This window comes from Terrapene carolina, unplaced genomic scaffold, assembly GCF_002925995.2.
Source record: "Terrapene carolina triunguis isolate 2854851 unplaced genomic scaffold, T_m_triunguis-2.0 Scaffold103, whole genome shotgun sequence".
Taxonomy (NCBI): Eukaryota; Metazoa; Chordata; order Testudines; family Emydidae; genus Terrapene; species Terrapene triunguis.
The window spans coordinates 1,340,639-1,360,305 of NW_020664454.1; the positions used below are offsets into that span (position 1 = coordinate 1,340,639).

The 19,667-nt window shown below is 42.1% G+C and overlaps 1 protein-coding gene across 1 annotated transcript in view; it reads right to left on the reverse strand.

Annotated features, from left to right (window-relative positions):
- Nucleotides 1-516: 516 nt before the first annotated feature.
- The window catches only part of LOC113406541 (5'-AMP-activated protein kinase catalytic subunit alpha-2), a 30,847-nt gene continuing 11,696 nt past the window's right edge, over nucleotides 517-19,667 (reverse strand). Inside the window, exons 2-9 of the mRNA XM_026651817.2 lie at nucleotides 16,089-16,230; nucleotides 13,725-13,818; nucleotides 11,922-12,066; nucleotides 11,122-11,209; nucleotides 8,298-8,522; nucleotides 4,581-5,085; nucleotides 1,486-1,612; nucleotides 517-869 (exon numbers count right to left, since the gene is read on the reverse strand). Coding sequence (XP_026507602.1) covers nucleotides 634-869; nucleotides 1,486-1,612; nucleotides 4,581-5,085; nucleotides 8,298-8,522; nucleotides 11,122-11,209; nucleotides 11,922-12,066; nucleotides 13,725-13,818; nucleotides 16,089-16,230 — 1,562 coding nt within the window. The 3' untranslated portion in view covers nucleotides 517-633. The remainder of the gene's footprint in view (nucleotides 870-1,485; nucleotides 1,613-4,580; nucleotides 5,086-8,297; nucleotides 8,523-11,121; nucleotides 11,210-11,921; nucleotides 12,067-13,724; nucleotides 13,819-16,088; nucleotides 16,231-19,667) is intronic.

The following is a 19,667-nucleotide window of genomic DNA, read 5'->3' on the forward strand; positions in this document are numbered from 1 at the left end:
CACCTTATATATAAAATAGGGTTGCATGTTCCAAGATCACAGAAACCTCCATGCAGCCAGCTGCTGGTTTTTATGCCAGAGCTGTTAACAGAGGCCGGCAGGCATCAGTTTGTAAATATTGCAGTAGTTTTATTACAGCTGGATTTTGTTTAATATAGTTACTTGTCTATACCTTTCGTCTGGTTCACCCTAGTGAGCCCCCTTGAATAGCAGAGGGGATGCACTGTAGATGTCACTAGAGAATACCCATATTGTAGATATTGAGGCTAGCCAAGTTTCCGTAAGTAGAGACAGATAGCACTTAGGGAAGGGTTGTTTACTGATGCAGTTACTGTTTTAAAGCCATGCCCAGTTTTTTCCCATTCATCTTCACTAGTAAAAGCAGTTTGGTTTATACTGTGGTGAAACTAGTGTAATAAATGAGACAAGCCTGTTTCTAGTTCCCTCAGTGCTTTGTAATGGGAACTGGATCCACTGAAGGGAGTATTGGGTCTTGGGGTGGGGGGTGGGGGGGGTTGCACTACAGTGTACACTATGCCCAGGATACGACAAAACCAACGGAAAAAGAAACAACCTAGGACCAGATTTTCAGTGCAATCACGCGTGACGAGGGATGGGACTCAGCACTGAGCATCAGCGAGCTAATGCCATGATCAGACTGGCACACATTTCAAAAAAATCCATGGTGTGGCTTCCCAGGCGTGGAGTAACGGAGGCCACACTCCCAATCAAGGAGCCAGTCAGGGATCCAGTAAGCGACTGGAATTCAGCAGTGGTAGAATCAATACTCAGTCTTGGTCTGTGCAAACCAGCCGCAGAGCATGAGCGCTGTGGTGTGGAGGAGCCTGACCTCTGCTCCATGACATCATCTTAAATGCACAAACAAACAGCGTTATTTAAAATCTACTCAGCTGCTACCCCGGGGTGAGGCCTGGCCAAGAAAGGAACACTTACATCAACAGTAGACACATGCTAGGAATGACATTCTGGCTCCGCTGAAGCCAGTGACAAAACGCCTGTTAACTTCAGTGGGGCCAGGGTTTCACCCTAGAAGTGTGCCAATTAAAATGTGTGTTACATTAGTAGGGGGAAAAGGTAGTCTTAGATTAAAGCTCGCTGTGTGTACCTGCTTGGGAGATTCTATAAAGTAAAAATACATATGTGCTCTGGTATCTAGCTACTTCTACACACTTCGCTGTGTGTGATCACTTAAGATCAAAACAAGTTTGCAGCAGATGAGGAAAAAGTATGTTGTGCAGTGACAAATGGGTAGGCTCGTTGGAATTGATTTTCCCCTTTCGCAAGTATAAAGAACTATTAAACTGTCACAGTAGCGCTAGTGGAGATGAATGGACCAGAGTTACTCAAGTGGACTAGAAACACTAGCAGATACCATAGGAGAGTTTGAAAACGTAAAGTGACAAAACCCTCAAAATTCCCCATTCTATGCGATTCAATTGTCATGCCACAACACTTCCTGCTTACCATCAATGCTTTTAAAGTCCAAAAGATAGCTGCGATTGTCAACCTGGTAAAGCTGTAAACTCATTTTCACATAATTCCCGGTCACCGGGTTCTTTCGACGCACTCTAAGATGATAGGCGTTCACCACCTAAAACAGGTAACTTTCTTTCAGGAATAAAATTCAAGATGGTAGAAAGAACATTCTCCCCCTCTCTCTCCCCCTCCCCCCCCCCCCCCCCCCCCCCCACCCCCCGCGTGAAACATTTCAAGAAAAGAACGTTGGAAAGAATGATTGCTTTAACATAAATAAATAAATATCCTAGTTTCTTCCAAAATGTGTTTGTGTTTTTTTTTTATGTTAAGTGCTTTTCAGTTAGGGTTGTGCGCACCTCTCTTGCCACCCTGCTAGCCCACATGTGTAACTCTCAATACAATCTCTTCCTTTTGTACATAATTTATAAAGGATTTGCATGGATGGCAGGTTTGTTGGGATGCGAAACCTGTTTGTGGAGTTAAGTCTTAGGGGGCGGACGATTATTGCTCAAGCCGAATACTAGAAAAAACTTCATCGCCTACAGAACTATTTAGCTAACTTCATTCTGGGTGTAATTCCACTTCCGTTTGTAGAGCTGCACCAGGGATAAATTTGGCTCATTAGCTCTCTGTCTTGCTGTGCATGTAACCAAGCTATTAGTTGTTGCAGACCCCAATATCTTTATTTAGACTGTACGCTCTTTGGGGCAGGGATTCTGTCGTATGTTTGGACAGTGCCTTGGGCAATGGGGACTTGGCCTCCAGGTGCTACTGCCATCCAAATAAATAATACCAAAAAAAGAGAAAGGGAGCGGGCTTCCAGAAACGACAGCAAATCAATTCACTGACCAGAGAGAGAATTTTCTTGGGGAAGAAGAGCGACACATTCAGATTTACTTCAGAGAGCAAATATTAGTTGAATGAAATGGTAATAATATATTTCTGCTCCATTGTAACTAAACACCTTTACTCTGCCCTCCGCCTGCCAAAACAGGGAGTGGGGTAAAACTTGAATACAGTCACCTGTGTTAGAAAACAGTTCAAGGTCTAGAAGATATGCTTTAGTCAAATACAAGTAATTGGGATCGATACAGGGGTGACTGGGGGAAGTTCTACGGTCTGTCTTATGCAGGAGATCAGACTAGATCAGTGGTTCTCAATCAGGGGTATGTGTACCCCTGGGGGCATGCAGAAATCTTCTACATCAACTCATCTAGATATTTACCTAGTTTTACAACAGGGGACATAAAAAGCACTAGTGAAGTCGGTACAAACTAAAATTTCATACAATGACTTGTAGATAGAGCAATATAAACTATACACTGAAATGTAGGTAAAATATTTATATTCCAATTGATGTCTTTTATAGTTTTATGGTTAAAAATGAGAAAGTCAGCAATTTTCAGTACTGGTGTGCGGTGACACTTTTGGGTATTTTTATGTCTGATTTTGTAAGCAAGTCGTTTTTAAGTGAGGTGAAACTTGGGGTACACAAGACATATCAGACTGCTGAAAGAGGTACAGTAGTTGCGAGCCACAGACTAAATGATCTAATGGTTCGTTCTGGCATTATAATTATGAAAACTTCACACTTGGTTAACTCCTTTGTGGAACCACTAAAACTTGTAATTGCCACAGTCTGTAAAGTAGTTTTCAAACCTGTCCTGAGCTGCCTCTAATGATGGGACTCAGTTACTGCACGCAGGGGCCTGAGCTGAGCCATTTCCCCACTCGTTTCACATAGCTACCCAAAAATGAATTAAATGCTGGAAACTTTAACACATTATTATGGGTGATGTTTTAAATGCCGGCATTTCAAAAGTAGCATATGCAGCAATGGTAACGTTCACATGCTCTACACCATTAAGTAAACCATTCTAGAATGAACTAGTGGGGATAAACATAGCTGTGTCATGCCGGCGTGTCAATGGTGATGGGCCTGATTCTGCACTGCCTTTCATCTTGTGTTGCTATTTACCCTGGTGCAAAGTGGTTGTAAAAGGCTAATGAGTCAGCTGGTCACAGGTAAGTGACTACACGAGGCTGTGGAGAATCAGGCACAGGCGTTCTTAACGAGGGCTAAATCAATGGCAAGAATTTATCTGAGCACAAGAAAAATCAAATAGCTAGCTGCTGCAAAAATACCTGTCCTGTCCCATGCACCGATAGCTCAGAAAACCCAGTAAAAAGAGACTATTACCAAAGCAAAAAAAGAAAAATCAAGCATGAGAAAGTTCAGCCCCAACAGGTGCATTGTTTGGGAAGCGTTAAGTGACTGTAAGCATGAGCTAGACATGGATGTACCTTCACCAATAATAAATACAGTTTCACTAGCAAAATAACTTTTGTCCATAGAGTAACACAGCCTATATAGCCCTTCAGAAAAGAATAAAGGGAACAGATTGTGTAGTTTCCGGACATGTGATTGTTATGACCCATGCAAGAGCTTTCAAGGTATTCTGTCACTAAAATTAGAAATAGGACCAGCTCCTGCTTTCCCTACAGCTAAATAAGAGAGAATTATCCTTCCAACCTAGGCTGAGGGTATGTCTACACTTACCCGGTAGTTCGGCGGCGAGCGATCGAACTTCTGGGTTCGACTTATCGCGTCTTGTCTGGACGCGATAAGTCGAACCAGGAAGTGATCGCCGTCGACTGCGGTACTCCAGCTAGACGAGAGGAGTACCGCGGAGTCGATGGGGGAGCCTGCCTGCTGCGTGTGGACCGAGGTAAGATCGAACTAAGGTACTTCGAACTTCAGCTACGTTATTCACGTAGCTGAAGTTGCGTACCTTAGTTCGATTTGGGGGGTTAGTGTAGACCAAGCCTGAGAGAGTTAAAATAAGGAAGTGCATATTTTATGTCAGTAATGCATGTGGAGCTTATTTAGCCACAACTAGCATTTTTCATGTTGAGTGTTTGTAAAAGTAAAAATAATAAACTAGAGATGATAATACAGTGGTATTAGTTCAAAACAGACAATCCCGTAACAATACTTACTAACTGCACTGATCAATTCAGATCAGGAGAACTTATAAGAAAATAATCCTTGAAAATGGCCACAAAGCACTGATATTTCCTACCTTCCATTCAAAATCCAGCTGTTTCATAGCTCGGTACACTTCAGCCATAATGTCATACGGTTTGCTTTGACTGCGGATTCCTAGATGCCACTTGGCTTTTTTCACAGTCAGAGGTTTTGGCTTGGTAGTATTCAGTGCATCCAAGGGACACCGTGCTTTGGGACTGTCTGCTATTAAAGGAGGCATCCGCTCTGGGTGTGGTTTCACCCCTGGAGGTATGTGCATAGTGCTGTCATCCATAAATGAGCCAGTGGGCGGACTAGAGGCGAGGTAGAACTCACTGGCTTGGTTCATGATTCTCCGATTGTCAATAATAAGGTGGTAAGCTACTGCAAGCTGGTCTTGTGGGTCACCGCTATACAAACTGTTCATCACCTCCGACTCCGTGCATTCAAACTTCTCACAAACTTCCCGCACTGCATCATCATCAATGACATTGGCATCGTAAGAAGGATCCTCTGGAAACAAATAACTGGGCAAGTCTTGTTTAAACCACTCGTGTTCTCTAGGGGAAAAAGAAATGAAACTGTGACTACAGAGAGAGAGCGTAGCCGTGAGTCTGTATTTACAGTTGGGCAACCTAGCGGTGATTCATTCTATGAGCTACAGCCCGAGGTGGGGGGGAGGGTGAAGGGGGTCGAACCAATCAGACAGACCCTCAGCTGGTGTAAACTGGCAAAGCTTTGTTGTTTCAATGGAGCTACAATAATTTACACCGGTTGACAATCAAGCCCATTATTTTTAGTGATGTCTGTGTCTTCAGTTAGGCAGTGGAACTCATTGCCACAAGACATCAGCGTGGCCAAGAGTTTGGCGGAACTCGAAACAGGCCTGGCCACTACTATAATATTCTATCAAACAAAGTGCTTGTGGAAGGCCTTGATTTGACAGCCCTGCAAACTATTAATTATTTATCAACACACAGGTAGCACCAGTGCATGCTTCCCTCAGACTAAGGTACCACAACAATATTGACTAGAGGGGTGAAGGACAGTGCAGTTGCCACGCTGATTCTGTTTTTAGTCTTTCTGTTGTAACTTCCAACAAAACTGTGAGTTGTGTGAAATAGTCACACCAAACAAAGCAAGGAGCATATGTGCAGGGTCTCCTGCATGTGATGGGGTGTCCACCCCACAGAAGGCTTGCAAGGGTGAAGGTGGCCAGGTAGGCCAATTACCTCCCCAGCCTGCAACTGGAAACGGAGCCAGGGATTTAAGTAGAACAGGCTCAGCTGGACAGGACCAAGTAAGGCCTATATAAACTAAGAAGCTGGCAACAAGGGGGTGCTGCAGATATTCCCTGGGAGAAGGGAAGGTGTATTCAGGACTATGGAGGGTAGTCTGTGGATACTCCCTGGGAGGAGGTTGGTGGGAGGCTGGCAGAGGGGGTGGGGGAAAGCAAAGATGGTGGGAGATGGTTCAGGAGAATAGTTGCAAGGAATAGGAATGCAGACCTTGGCTGCTGACTAGAAGGCCCCTGATTAGAGGATGGGCCTGGGTCCCGCTACCAGCTGCTGACCAAGTGGCACCATCAGGGTGCCTGAGCCAACCTGTCAAGAGGGACTTTGCTACCCCTGGATAGGGGAACATGTGGTGACCCGGCTGGAGGGGAGGCCGCTGTTCCTGGAGCAAGAGGGGCCCGCAGGATGGGGGAGAGAACGCTGGAGGAGGGTGCAATGCCTGGTCAGATCTAATCCCCAGAGGGCCCAGGAGGAGGCACCACCAGTGGTGAGTGGAACCCATGACACCACATCAGTGAACGTCAGCGTTGGTTCACAAATCCCAGGCTGATGTTCAGTTTACAGACAGGCCACCCTCCAAAAGGCGCCCCCCGCCCTTGCTCCCTCCCCATTTTGCCTGTGCCATCTGCAGACAGGCCCCCAACTGGCCTCCCTTGGGATTTCAGTTTTTCTTGAGGCACGAACTGTGGCCACTGCCTTTTCCAATGCTTTCAAAGTCTTTGAGGGGGAGGGGAGGTGTTCAGCATGCATCCATCTTCCATCTCCATAGGGCAGTGGGACTGGGGAAACACTGGTGGCAATCACTGGTTATCGCACTAGGCACTAGGGGGCAACTCTGTCTTAGAGACAGTTGGCAATCAGAGTGTTTCTCTACTCCTGCATGGGGGTGGAGTGGCCCCTAAAATCTGCCTCTCATGCATGGACTGTGGTGGGCACTGGTCACACCCTGGAGAGCATAATTTGGAAAAGACCCTGCCACAAAATTGCCCCTCTAAACCTCTGGGAGCAATTGGATGGTCGTATGCAGCCCAAAGGCAGCAAACACAATGTGTTGGATGGCGTCCCAGAGCAGGAGCCCTTGGGGGGTGGGGTTCCTCATGCAAACCCACACCTACAGGACTAAGTGTGCTGCCAATCCCTAATAATAGCACCTGCAAGTGAACTAAACCCTATATCATTCATCCGGCACTGCAACTGTGATTATATTTGTATGTTAGGAGCTGGCCTGAGCCCCAAACACCCATCAGATGGTAATGACTCTTGGTCACTGCTGTGCTGATGTAGTTACAAGTGGTCAACCATTCTCCACATCCCATTACCAGCTGTTGTCGCCTCATAGGCATTCCTCCCCAAGATGCAATTAGATCCACTAAACTAAGAGACTTGAAAATAAAGGCACCATTTTCACTTTAGGACGGTGGTGGCACTATAAAACCATCCTTTCCAAATGAATTAAATACCCAAGGACTTTTGGATGGCTGTGACATTTAAATACCTATTTTAAAACATCACTTAGATTTAATGATTATTATGAATTTCACAAAAGATAGAGCATGCTCCTAGTTTACAACACCGTACTAAAATTATTCAGTTTCTAAGAATCTATAAGAATCTTTAAGTCCTGCTGTCAGACATGCATTTTTAATTATATTTAAAGGCCCAAACATCTACTAAAGAATCTCAGTGCTCACATTAACCTGAATTTATATGGTAATGTGAGCAGATAGAGGTACAGCACCATCTTATTAATTTGCTAGATGAGAAAATTATACTACATTTAAAGGTGAGCCATTTGCCCTCATTAAGGAACGTTTTTCATGTGTTTAATTTTGAGAGTTAGGGCTGTGGATCCTGCATTCTTGCTCTATGCATCTTTTCATGTTTGCTGTGACTCTGCATATTAAATACACTGTATGCTGAACCTGCATTCAGAAGGAAGGAGAAGTTTTTAAATTAAGCAACAAAACGTGGCAGATGAATGCTAATTTCTTAGCATTACTGCATCATATGGCTACTTTTGCCAAGCCCCGTTAAGGATTTTTGAGACCATTTTATAATGCAATATAAAAGGTCCTGGTTGCTTGCTGAAATGCACCTACTAACCTTCATAAACTATGGGTATGTTGACGCTTAAAAAGCTGCTGCTGTGCCACTGTAGCGCTTCAGTGTAGACACCCACTACAGCGATGGGAGGGGTTCTCCCGTCACTGTAGTTAATATACCTACCTGAGATGCAGTAGGTAGCTCAACAGAAGAATTCTTCCATCAACTTAGCACTGTCTACACCAGGGTTTAGGTTGGCGTAGCTACATTTCTCAGGGGTATGGATTTTTCATGCCACGAGAGATGTAGCTTTGCCATTGTAAGTTTTCAGTGTCAACTAGCCCTGAGTTCCACAACACAGCTTGCTCACCACACACAAGAAGGTCTATTTGAGGAGAGAGGCTTCTGCTGTGACTTCTGGCATGGGACATTACCTTATGTCCTTGATGGTTGCTCGCTTGAGTGGGTCAACCTGCAGCATGTGCATGAGGAGAGTGGCAACTGAACGGTTGAGATATTCGGGGATGTAGAAAACACCTCCACGGATCTTCTTAAAGAGCGTGGGAACATGTTCGTCGTCGAATGGCAGCGTCCCACAGAGAAGAGCATAGAGAATAACACCACAACTCCAGATATCCACCTCAGGGCCAGCATACAACCTAAACAAAGTCAAGCCAACAGAGAAGATTTCCTTCCCAGGTTTTATCTGTTTGCCAATCAGCATTATATGCTTTGTAGTAGAGGTTATAATATAGCAGAGGAGCTTTAAAAGTGGACCCTGCAGGCTAAATGCTTTAGTTCGTACTCCTACCCCAGTGTCCGAAAACTCAGCCTCACTGTAGCTTCTCTGGTTCTCTGACTGAGACGTGGAGGTGCAACCCACAGAGGCTAATGAATCTAAGAGGCTAGGAACCAAGTTTGCTCTTCCTCTCCAACTGCTCTGTGAAAAGCTTGTTTTCTTGTTCCAATGGCTGATGGACTCAGCCAACTATTTCTATACATCCACCAACGCAGATATAACTACAAGCAAATATTACACCTGTGTACATTTACTTTTTTATGTAAGAAATCTGTATTCAAGTCCGATCCAGTACTTAGGCTTCTAGGAAACTGCTAATGTGGGCTCGGTTATCACAAAGCTTGGGTGCCCTTGATACACTCCTTTGATTACTCAGGGTTGGATTTTTTTCAGTAATATTGTGAGCATGCTCCTCCTTGGCCAAAATTTCAAAAGTTGGATGCCTAAAGTTGGGTTCCTACAGCCATACTCAGGCACCTAAATAGCTCGCTCTATTTTCAAAAGTGCCTGTCACCCAGCAGCTCCTACTGAGGCCAATGAAAGCAGGTGAGTACTCAGCATTTTTGGAAAAAAACTGGCCAATTATTTAGATGCAGAAGTATACCTCTCTTTAGGGTCTTGTTTTTGACAATTCTGGGGGCCCAGTGTTTCTGCTAGTTCCCAGATTGATAGGATGAAAACTGATTTGTTTTTTAGGCCCAAGCAAGATATATCTGCTCTGTCTTGCAACCTGTCCTTTCATGCTGTGTTAGCCATCAGGCCATGGCAGAAGGTGAATTTTGAATCCGCTCACATACTCTGGTCTCCTACATAAATCCATGTGCAATGTCGTAGAACAGAACTAACAGACTGACCAATCTCCACGCTACGTGAAAAACATTGTAATGGTAACTCTGACAGGTGCTGTCCCTTTAAGAGCAGGGCAGGGTGGGAAACCCTTCCAGGATATAAAATGAGAAGCTGAGCAGCAGTGAGGGAGTCTGAGGGGAGGCCTGATAAACGAAAGGCAATATAGTCAGGCGATTAGTAGATGAACCTGGTTTCGACGTATATGGTGTTTTTGTTTCTTTTATTCATTGCTAATAAACTGAATCAGTTGAGTCCTTGCAATCCTTCGGGATCTAGAGGGCAGTAACTTGTACCTTTTCTTTTGCTGTCCTCTGATACAGCACTATTGTCTATACTGCTTGAATGAAAGCATAGTTAGAGCTCTACTAAAGGAAGTGGGGACAACCTTGATTTGCAGCTTCTTTCTGGAGCTGCAGCAGCTGTGGACTTTCTGGCTTTGCCCCCTGTCTGGCCAGCATGACTCATGGATCCCTGTAAGTGGAGTTGTTGCCTCAACTCAGTCCTCCGGTGGTCTAATTCAGAAGGAACTCTGCCATCACTTCCACCGGCATAAGTGACAGGGAACTTAATCAGAAACAATCCACATTAATCAAAATGCTGTGTTTATTTGGCCTGTTAGACGAGATACAGCAGTAAAAATGATATGGGGAAAGTGTACTAGGATCTTGCCACCTGTTTTCTGTTCAAATGAATGCAAACCAGACATAGTATAAAAAAATAACTGGTGCGTAACTGGAAAACAGGTGGTTATGAAGAATATGTACAGGATTCTAAATTTGGAAATCCTTCATTCTAATCCTGGTTCTGTCCCTGGTCTGCTGCATGGACTTGGGCAAATCAGTTTTTTTCCGAGATTCCATTTTCACAATTGTGAAATGGGAAAGGAAAGGTAATACTTCCATCTGGGTGTGATGAAGATTAATTCGGGTTTGGGCAGTGCTTTCAATGGGTAAGGTGCTGTATAAATGCCAAATGCCAGCAGTACTGTAGTGCATGACTGCTTCACAGTTTTGTTTATCATTAATTTAACAGGAAGTCATGAACATTCTGTCCCATGACAGCAGCAACCATTTTTTTGAAAAAAGAAATTGATTAAAAGAAGCTAGAAGATAAGACCTTTCAGATGGAACCACTGTTAAGGTATGGAAAAGGGGTAGAGACCATTGTTAAGATTTGGGAAGTGGGTGGGTAAAATTGGTTGGTCTATCACTGAATAGTTCTCTGTACCAACATAACAAAATTACAGATAGACAGATACAAAATTTTGCATATTGGGTGAATAAGAATTTTGGGGAGGGAAACTCCTTGCATATGAAAAGGATTCAGGTTAAAAATATATTTACCTAATTCTTTATTTAGGTATATAAACAAAAAATGTCTTTTAATAACTCTAAATTTTTTAGAAAGATCGTTTTCTATTTTTAATCATAGAAAACTAAACAAGGTTTTGTCACTAGATTCACTCCCACTTTTAAAAATGGAGGGAGTGGGGGAGCTCCAGCTATCCTTAACAGTAGTACAGAATAAGTTTCAAATACAAGAACAAATGCAAGAATCACACCTGAACATACACTTGCATTAAAGTGGGTTTTCTCAATGCTAAGTTATACCTTCCGGAGATGACTTCAGGTGCTGCATAGTTTGGGGAGCCACAGCTGGTTCGCAGAAATTCACCATCTGACATCATGTTCGACAACCCTAAAAGCAAGATTCTGGCATATTGACACATGCTTCGAATGTATGGTTAGTGAGAATTCTATGCTTCTAAAAGGATGACAGGAGAAGTAGCAAGGGAAGGAGTGGGGGAAATTATGAAATAATAAAATTAAACAATTGAGGGGTTATAGACTGGTGGGGCATCATGTATTACAAATGGGCAGGGATGGTGTCCCTAGCCTCTGTTTGCCAGAGGCTGGGAATGGGCAACAGGGATGGATCACTTGATGATTACATATTCTGTTCATTCCCTCTGAAGCACCTGGCATTGGCCTCTGTCGGAAGACAGGATACTGGACTAGATGGACCTTTGGTCTGACCCAGTATGGCCGTTCTTATGGTCATACGGGGACAAATTCCGTCCTGATGTTACTGCATTGGAGTCTACCATGAATGTTAGCTAATTTTTTTTTTAATTATTACACTGAAAACCGTGATGAATATGCAAATTACCTTGTTTCTCCACTGTTCTAAAACCCATGTATGTTTATACTATAAACACAAGAGATCTCACTAGCCATGCCTGTCTTCATTGAAGGGTGAGTGTTTACAATTATGGACTCTTCAGTTAAAATTATGAAATTGTTAATGGCCATACAAACTGACTCAGTTCTGTAAGGCATGTTATGTTGACACACTCCAGCAAGTGGCTTGTAGCTGGCTACATTTCTGGAATGCTGTTGGGGTCACATACCAAAATCAGCTATCTTGGCATTCATGTGTGCATCCAGCAGCACATTCTCTGGTTTCAGGTCTCTGTGGACAACCATATGCCTGTGACAGTAATCCACTGCAGAGAGAATCTGCTGGAAAAGGCGTCTAGCCTCTGCATCTTCCACCTACAAAACACCGGGAAACGGTTAAAGCTTTCTCTGAAACGACACTTGGCAAAACAGCTTTGGCTCCGTCATGAGCTGAAAAGCTCTATGATGCACAGATAAAATTACAGTAAACAGATTGTAAGCAGAGACAAATGTATAAAGCAGATTTTTCCCCTTGCATTTTATACTGTGTTACTGTTTTGAAATAAAGCTAATAACTAGGAGTCATGTGACGAAATTAGGAAAAGCTCAATTTAGACTGGCTGTCACAAAGACCTGTGCTTAATTTGTGTCAGGGCTGAGCTCCGGCACATGTTGGCAGTTTATAGCCCCTGCACCTCTGGGCTTGCTGTGTCAGTTATGAATGTAAAAAAAAATTGCTCTGAGCCGCCGCACCTCTTTCATTACAAATTAAGCACTGACAAAGACCTTCCTAATAGTGAAATCTATTAGACTGTGGCCTAGTCTCTCAAGGGAACCAATAGCAGTCCTATCACAGGAGATTTTAATCTAGACTTGAGAAAGCATTGCACAATGTTCTACAGGGAACAATTCAGTCATGAGGAATGAAGTAGGTGGCTTTGTAGAGGTTAAAAATGGAGCAGCTCTATGATTCTATAATTAGGAAGAATGCAATGGGGAATTAGGTCTAAGAAAGTGTGTTTCTGGCCATTTATACTGACAATTTCGTAATGTTCTTTCATGAAAAATGTAGTTTCTAAATGTCAAAGTCCAGAAAGGCCTAACTTTAATACTTAGAAAGATCAAGTATTTTCTATAAACTGGAAAAAAAATCATACTGTAAATCAGAATTGTATTCATAAATTTAAAGGACCAATGGAAATGACTCCTTCTACCAGCATACTTATACAAAAGAGTTTAGTATAAAATGCATTTATTTTGTGACACTACAGGGAGAGAAGAACATTAGCATTGTAGCCTGAGCTTTTCCGGTATCCTAACTGAGATCCTTATTAATCCATCTTATATGTTCTTATGTTCCTGGCTGGTGGCTGTATGAAACCTACCAAGACATCCGTAAGGGAGTTACTAGTGATTTTCCTTGTATTTAACAGTAGGTTTATTATTTGATTGGCTTATTTCTCTGGCTTGTTTTTGTTTTTTGCTTTTTTGTTTATATGCTGTAACACAACATGGAGTAGTTGCAAAGTGATATATACAACTGTATTCTAGGCCAAATGCAAGATATTCAGGATAGGACTATTTTTGTTCCATTTAGCTAGAACAGGGATTGGCAACCTTTGGCATGTGGCCCGCCAAGGTAAGCACCCTGGTGGGCCGGGCTGGTTTGTTTACCTGCCGTGTCTGCAGGTTTGGCCGATCGCGGCTCCCACTGGCTGCGGTTCGGCGCTCCAGGCCAATGGGGGTTGCAGGAAGCGGCGGCCAGCACATCCCTCGGCCTGCGCTGCCTCCTGCAGCCCCCATTGGCCTGTAGTGCCGAACCGCGGCCAGTGGGAGCCGCGATCAGCCGAACCTGTGGACGCGGCAGGTAAACAAACCATCCCGGCCTGCCAGGGTGCTTACCTTGGCGGGCTGCGTGCCAAAGGTTGCCGACCCCTGCGCTAGAAAGTATCCCATTTTGCAAAACCATTTTATTCCTCAGTACCATCGTTTTCCCACATGAATCTTTATCTTGACAAGATACTGTCACTTACGCGTCCATGCTTACAGATGTAATCAAACAATTCGCCACCAGATACATATTCCATTACCATGAAAAAATCAGTTGGAGTGCTGATGACCTGATATCTTCAAAAACAAAAGAGAGAATTTAAAAAGACTTGATTAGTAATAACAAGGCAAGGTTTTTAAACAGTTTACTATTATAACTTCTTCTGTAAAATAAACATTTGTTTTGATCTTGTGTATAAAATTGCTTTCCATATATGAAAAGCAATCACTTATATTTTAAGATGCACACAAACGTAATATCTTTCAGTGGTCTGTTGAAAGGATCTGTTTCACAAATTCACTTCTTTATTTCTTAAGCTTTTACATAATCCTCTGAAATCTTTGCTACAGTAGTTTACCACACTTAGGACTAACCTGATTTTAAAATTTCCATTTTGGCTAAGATTTACAGCAATGTCTTAAGAGATGCAGGCTGCCTTCAAAAGCAAAAAAGGAATATTAACTCCTTCCCCCTCCCACTTTGTACTGAGGATACAGGAGAAAAGAACTCTAGGTACTATAGGCAGCTAAAGTTTGAATCTTTCCTATTTCACTCCAGTTTCTCAGCTAGTGTAAATTGGCATAACTTTATTGACCTCAATGAAGCTACCTAAATTTATAGCAACACCAGCTGAGGTTCACATCCATTTTCTTGTACTCCGATTTTGTGTTTGCACTGCTTATAGTTGAATTTGTGTTCTGTATCATTACATTAGAAGTGAACAAATAACTTCCTGTCTTCTTAAAACTGCATATAAATACATCGTGTTCAGTAAAACCCTCAAAAGATCAATAAGGGTTAATACACTTTAGCGTGGTTTGAGATCCAGTAAACAAAAGTCTCTGATAATTCGTTAATGTATACAAGAAAAAAGATAAAGTAAATGTAATGCATTCTCACTTGCTAATTTTCTTTAACATACCATTTCATGATTCAATTATTTAGCCCAGACCCTATTGATGTTCTTAACTTCAATTTAATTTTTAGGCCATAATTTGTTGTCTTTGACATATATGAGAACTGGTTGAGACTCAGGGTGCCAGATACCTCTTTGAGAAGCACTTTTTGCTACCTGGTTTATGAAATGGTACCAATCTGTTCTCAAATATGCTAGTGATACTGTGGAGTAACTCCATTAAAGTCAATAGTTCCTTCAGAATTACGGTGGATTAACTGGAAGCAGAATTTGACCCCTTCCCTCTCAGAGGAAGGCTCACTAGATGACATGCCAATGCTCTAAACATCAGATTAACCTTCTAATTGCCATTCAACCACTTTATTTTATAGAAATGCCAAATGTATTTAATGGCTGGCTACTATAATAACTTGATTTGTGCAGTTAAGCCTTGAGGTTTCTGGATTTTTAATCTGAGAATACTAAACTATTGCAGTGCAGTTACCTATTTGCAATTTAAATTCGGATACCTCGGAGTGTCAGTTTTGAAAATTTTTGCCTGAATTTTATCACCATAAACAGAAAATGGTAACTTTAGTCTTCTGATAGCCAGACCATTAATGGAGAACTCCTATTGGTTTGGGGCTAGGATTTCACCTCAAGAGCCTGATCATGTAGTCATTACTCAGACAAAAGTCTCATTGCCTTCAAAGACTGCCGGATCAGGCCAAAAGAGAAGAGAGAACAATAACTCCCATTGACACCTACGGTAGTTACTTGTAGCCCTCAGTTCTCAGTCACCATTGCCTTTCAATTGAAAAACAACAGGGCTTGCACAGGTGTAAGTATGCAGAACTTGATTCAGTAAAGTTTACTATGCATGGGATTGCCAAGATAATAACCCAAACTTCCCAGTGAGACTGGTCTGTATAGTTTTCTAAGGCTCTGATTCTGCTCTCATTGACTTCAATGTAGCAAGCCTGGGCCCTAACCCAGCAAAAACCTGTACACCTGTTTAGCTTTGTATATTACTGGGAGTCATGCCACTGAAGTCAAGTAAAGTGAAGCATGTGTGTAAGACTTGTAGGATTAAAGCCTTAATTTATAACTTGGTAGGTTCATGACTAGAACTGCACGAAGGCAGCCTGATCCAAAGCCCTTTGAAATCACTGATTTCAATGGGCCTGGGACAAGCCCATAATGAATAGATGTCTCAACTTATTTGCAAAAAATTACAAAATGTCTTGAATGACTTATTTAAGAGAATATTAATTAGCTGGCTCCGTTCACTGCTTCTCAAAATGGAAACTTACTATTTCACTCTTTTCCATCTCCGGCAAGTGTCATTTAATTTGCTAGTAAAACAGAAATGCATTCAAGAGAATTCCCTCTGGCGCACCATAGAATTGAAATGGAATCTGAACAAAGAGAAGCAGTAGCAGTAGTACTTACAGCTTGATAATATGAGGGTGCCGAAAGAGTTTTAGGTTTTGAATTTCTCTCTTGATTTTCCCAACCACATCCAAACTCCGAATTTTCTGTCTATTTAAAATTTTTACGGCAACTTTATGTCCTGTCAGCTGGTGTTCTCCAACTAATGGAAAGAGAACATTAGTATGTCACTAAAGAGAATGCAATGACCTGTAGGAGTAATTTAGCTTACTGACATAGGTGGGTTCTGAGGGGACAATGGGAGGAGGGTCATATTGGGTAAATTGTCTGAAAGTTGGGAACCAGAGGCCTGCACAGGGGACTGGTGTTTGGATTTGATGACTAATAAAGGGATATCATCTCTAGGTTAGTGATTCAAGTCCAAGCCACATTGTTGTCACCATCTGCAGATGACTCAGTGGCCCTGTGTGAAATGAGTCTGGTGATCTCAGTCCAGGCCCCAAGCCTGGATTTATGACGTAGACACAACTGACCACTTTACAGAAAGTTTCAGAGGCCACAGCTCTGATGGACACAGAAACTATGTGGTCAGAGAGGCACTTTTCTGTTTCTGAGGCACTTTTTCCATGCACTCCTATGAAAGGGATGAGCTTATGGAGCCTTCAAAGTCCTCCCATCCTCGCCCAGGATGGAGAGAGTGGAACTGAGCATTATCTATGAAGTTCTATACAGAGTGCTCACAATCCTGCAAGCTATACTGAAGGATGACAAGTCTATACACGTTTTACCCAGAGATCCACAAGCAAGTAGTTTCTGACTAGTTATGTATTTTAAAGTGCAGCTTCGTTCTCACTGAACGTCAAGCCATTAGGGAGGTGAAAGGATGGAGTTAACCCTGTCTCTCCCCTCATGTTGCAATCCTTCCCCTAACTACAGATATTTTAATCCCCCCTATGCTGCCTTCTGTTTCTAACCACATTAAACTAAAGCTACTTTCTCTCGCCCACAAAGCCCCGCATGTATCATACACTGGGATTTTCCAAGCATGCCTTATCAAGCGCTTCAGTAGAGCAAGCCAAACTCTGCTCTGAGTTGTACTGGTCCAAATCACTTACATGGATGGCAGCAGGGCCGTCCTTAGCCATAGGCAGAACAGGGCACCACTAGGTCTGGGGCACCACGCTGTGCTGGGAGCCGGGACAGACAGGAAGCAGTGGAGCATGTAAGAACTCACTTCCTCGCAGTCAGCCAAGCAACAGGGGCTGGCTGGCTAGAATGATCACACACAGCTGGCTGGGCTGGGGATAGGGTGACCAGATAGCATGCGTGAAAAATCAGGACAGGGGGTTGGGGTAGGGTGGCCAGATGTCCCACTTTTATAGGGACAGTCCCAATTTTGGGGTCTTTTTTTTTTTTTAAGATATATAGGCTCCTATTACTTTACCTAGGAATAAAACTAGGGTTATATTTTTCCACTGCTTGGAAACCCATCTTATTAAACTGGATAATGCCATTGATCTATTTACAGTATAAAGTTGATATAGAGTTGTAACTAACATTAAGACTGATGCTCACTATACATTTAAAACTAAAAAGTGGCTTTGGTTTCCAACTCTACTGTGTCTCAGTCAGGGTGGAGCACCTTGTGAGGTGTCTTCACACTAGCTCAAGGTCACAGACTCACGGCTATCCTATATTAGTTATTTTAAATAATATTTCTGATAATCTGACAATAATTTAAACAGTTATTTCTTTAAAAAACACTCTTATAAGTTATGTCGTATCTAAAACAACTTTCCGGGTCACAAAAAAGAAACCGGAAAGATGAGATAGGATTAGCTATACAAGCACAGAAGGGTTCTATACTTAAGGTTGTACATCATGAAGACAACGAAGTTGATCAAGATCATCAAATAACTGCCGAAGAAAATTTTTATGCAGACGAAGCTCAAGAAACGCAACAACACACAGAACAATCATTTGAAACAGATGCAGACACAAAACAAGAAATTACAACAGTTAAAACTGTACTAGCATGGGATATAGATGACATTGGCACATGGCCGCAATCTTTAAACAACGAATTCCGTGCCATTATATTTGAGAAAGGCCCTGTGAGAATAAAAGGACAAAGCTATGATAATGGTGCCAATATGAGAGGATGCATTTCTGGTGTGCAAGCTAGATTGCTGGCAGAAAATCCACAAACCTTTTTTGTTCCATGTGCATGCCACAGCCTTAATTAGATTTTGCACGATATGGCCAAGTCTTCTGTAGAAGCTATATCTTTTCTTGGTTTGCTGCAATGCATTTACATGCTCTTTTCAGCTTCCACTCAACAATGGCAAATATTCAAAGCGCATGTCAATGGTATTACCATTAAGCCTCTAACTGAGACAGGCTGGGAAAGCAGAGTAGAAAGTGCAAAAACACTGAGATATCAATCTGAGGAAGTTTACAAAGCACTGGTTGCTATTTCGGAAGAAGCCAGAGATCCAAAAGCTAAAAGTGAAGCACAGTCATTGGCCTCTGAAATATCCAGCTTCAAGTTTCTAACATCTGTCATAATCTGGTATGACATTCTTGTTAAAATCTCAAGTGTAAGCAAAATAATGCAGAGTCCAATGATGCAGCTTGATTCAACACTTACCTTACTAAACAACACACAAGACTTTTTAGTGAAATACAGAGAAAATGGATTCAAAGAAGCACAGGTAGCAAGGGAGCTTGCACAGGCACTCGGTGTAGAACCAAAATTTCCATGTCCGAATGTGACTCGAGTTTCAAGGAAAAAAGGGCAAGCGGAATATGAAGGAGCAGATGAGCCCATAGATGATCCAGAAAAGAAATTTGAGGTTGAATTGTTGATGTTGTGATGGATAAAGCAATATCTGCCATTGATGAAAGGTTTAATACCTTACAAGTACGCCATAAACAGTTTGGATGTTTGTATGACAACTAAATTCAACAAAATAGAAAAAGAAGAGCAGTTAATGACAAAGTGCAAGAACCTAGAGAGCCTCCTGAAGCACGGTGATAGTTTTGATTTAAATGGACTTGAGCTGTATGAAGAATTGAGTATATTGTCATCAATGTTGCCACATGCAAAATTGGTGATGGACATTGTACAATTTATTCATAACAGCAAACTTATTGACATATATCCTAATGTGTACATTGCCACTTGCATTCTACCGACAATTCCTGTAACAGTAGCATCAGGAGAACGGAGTTTCTCAAAACTAAAGCTCATTAAAAACTATCTCCATTCTACAATGAGTCAGGAATGCTTGACTGGTCTTGCTATTCTTGCAATCGAACAAGACATCACTTTGTCTTTGTCATACGATGATGTTATTACTGATTTTGCAGCCAAAAAAGCCACAAAGATTGCTTTTAATTAAAAACAAATCCTTGTTTCAATACCTCTTCATATAAATTTCCAATAAAAAGTTGACAAATTAAAAAAATTATATTATTTGCATCATTCTGTCAATAAATCAGAATTTTTTCTATAGCACTTCTTCTTTAGTGCTAGTCCACCAGCATTACAGTGTGCTTAATTAAGTTAAACTGTTTTTAATAAAGTGCATGTGGCAAGTTTTCCAATACTGTAAGCCTATGTTTGTGTTGCTAAGA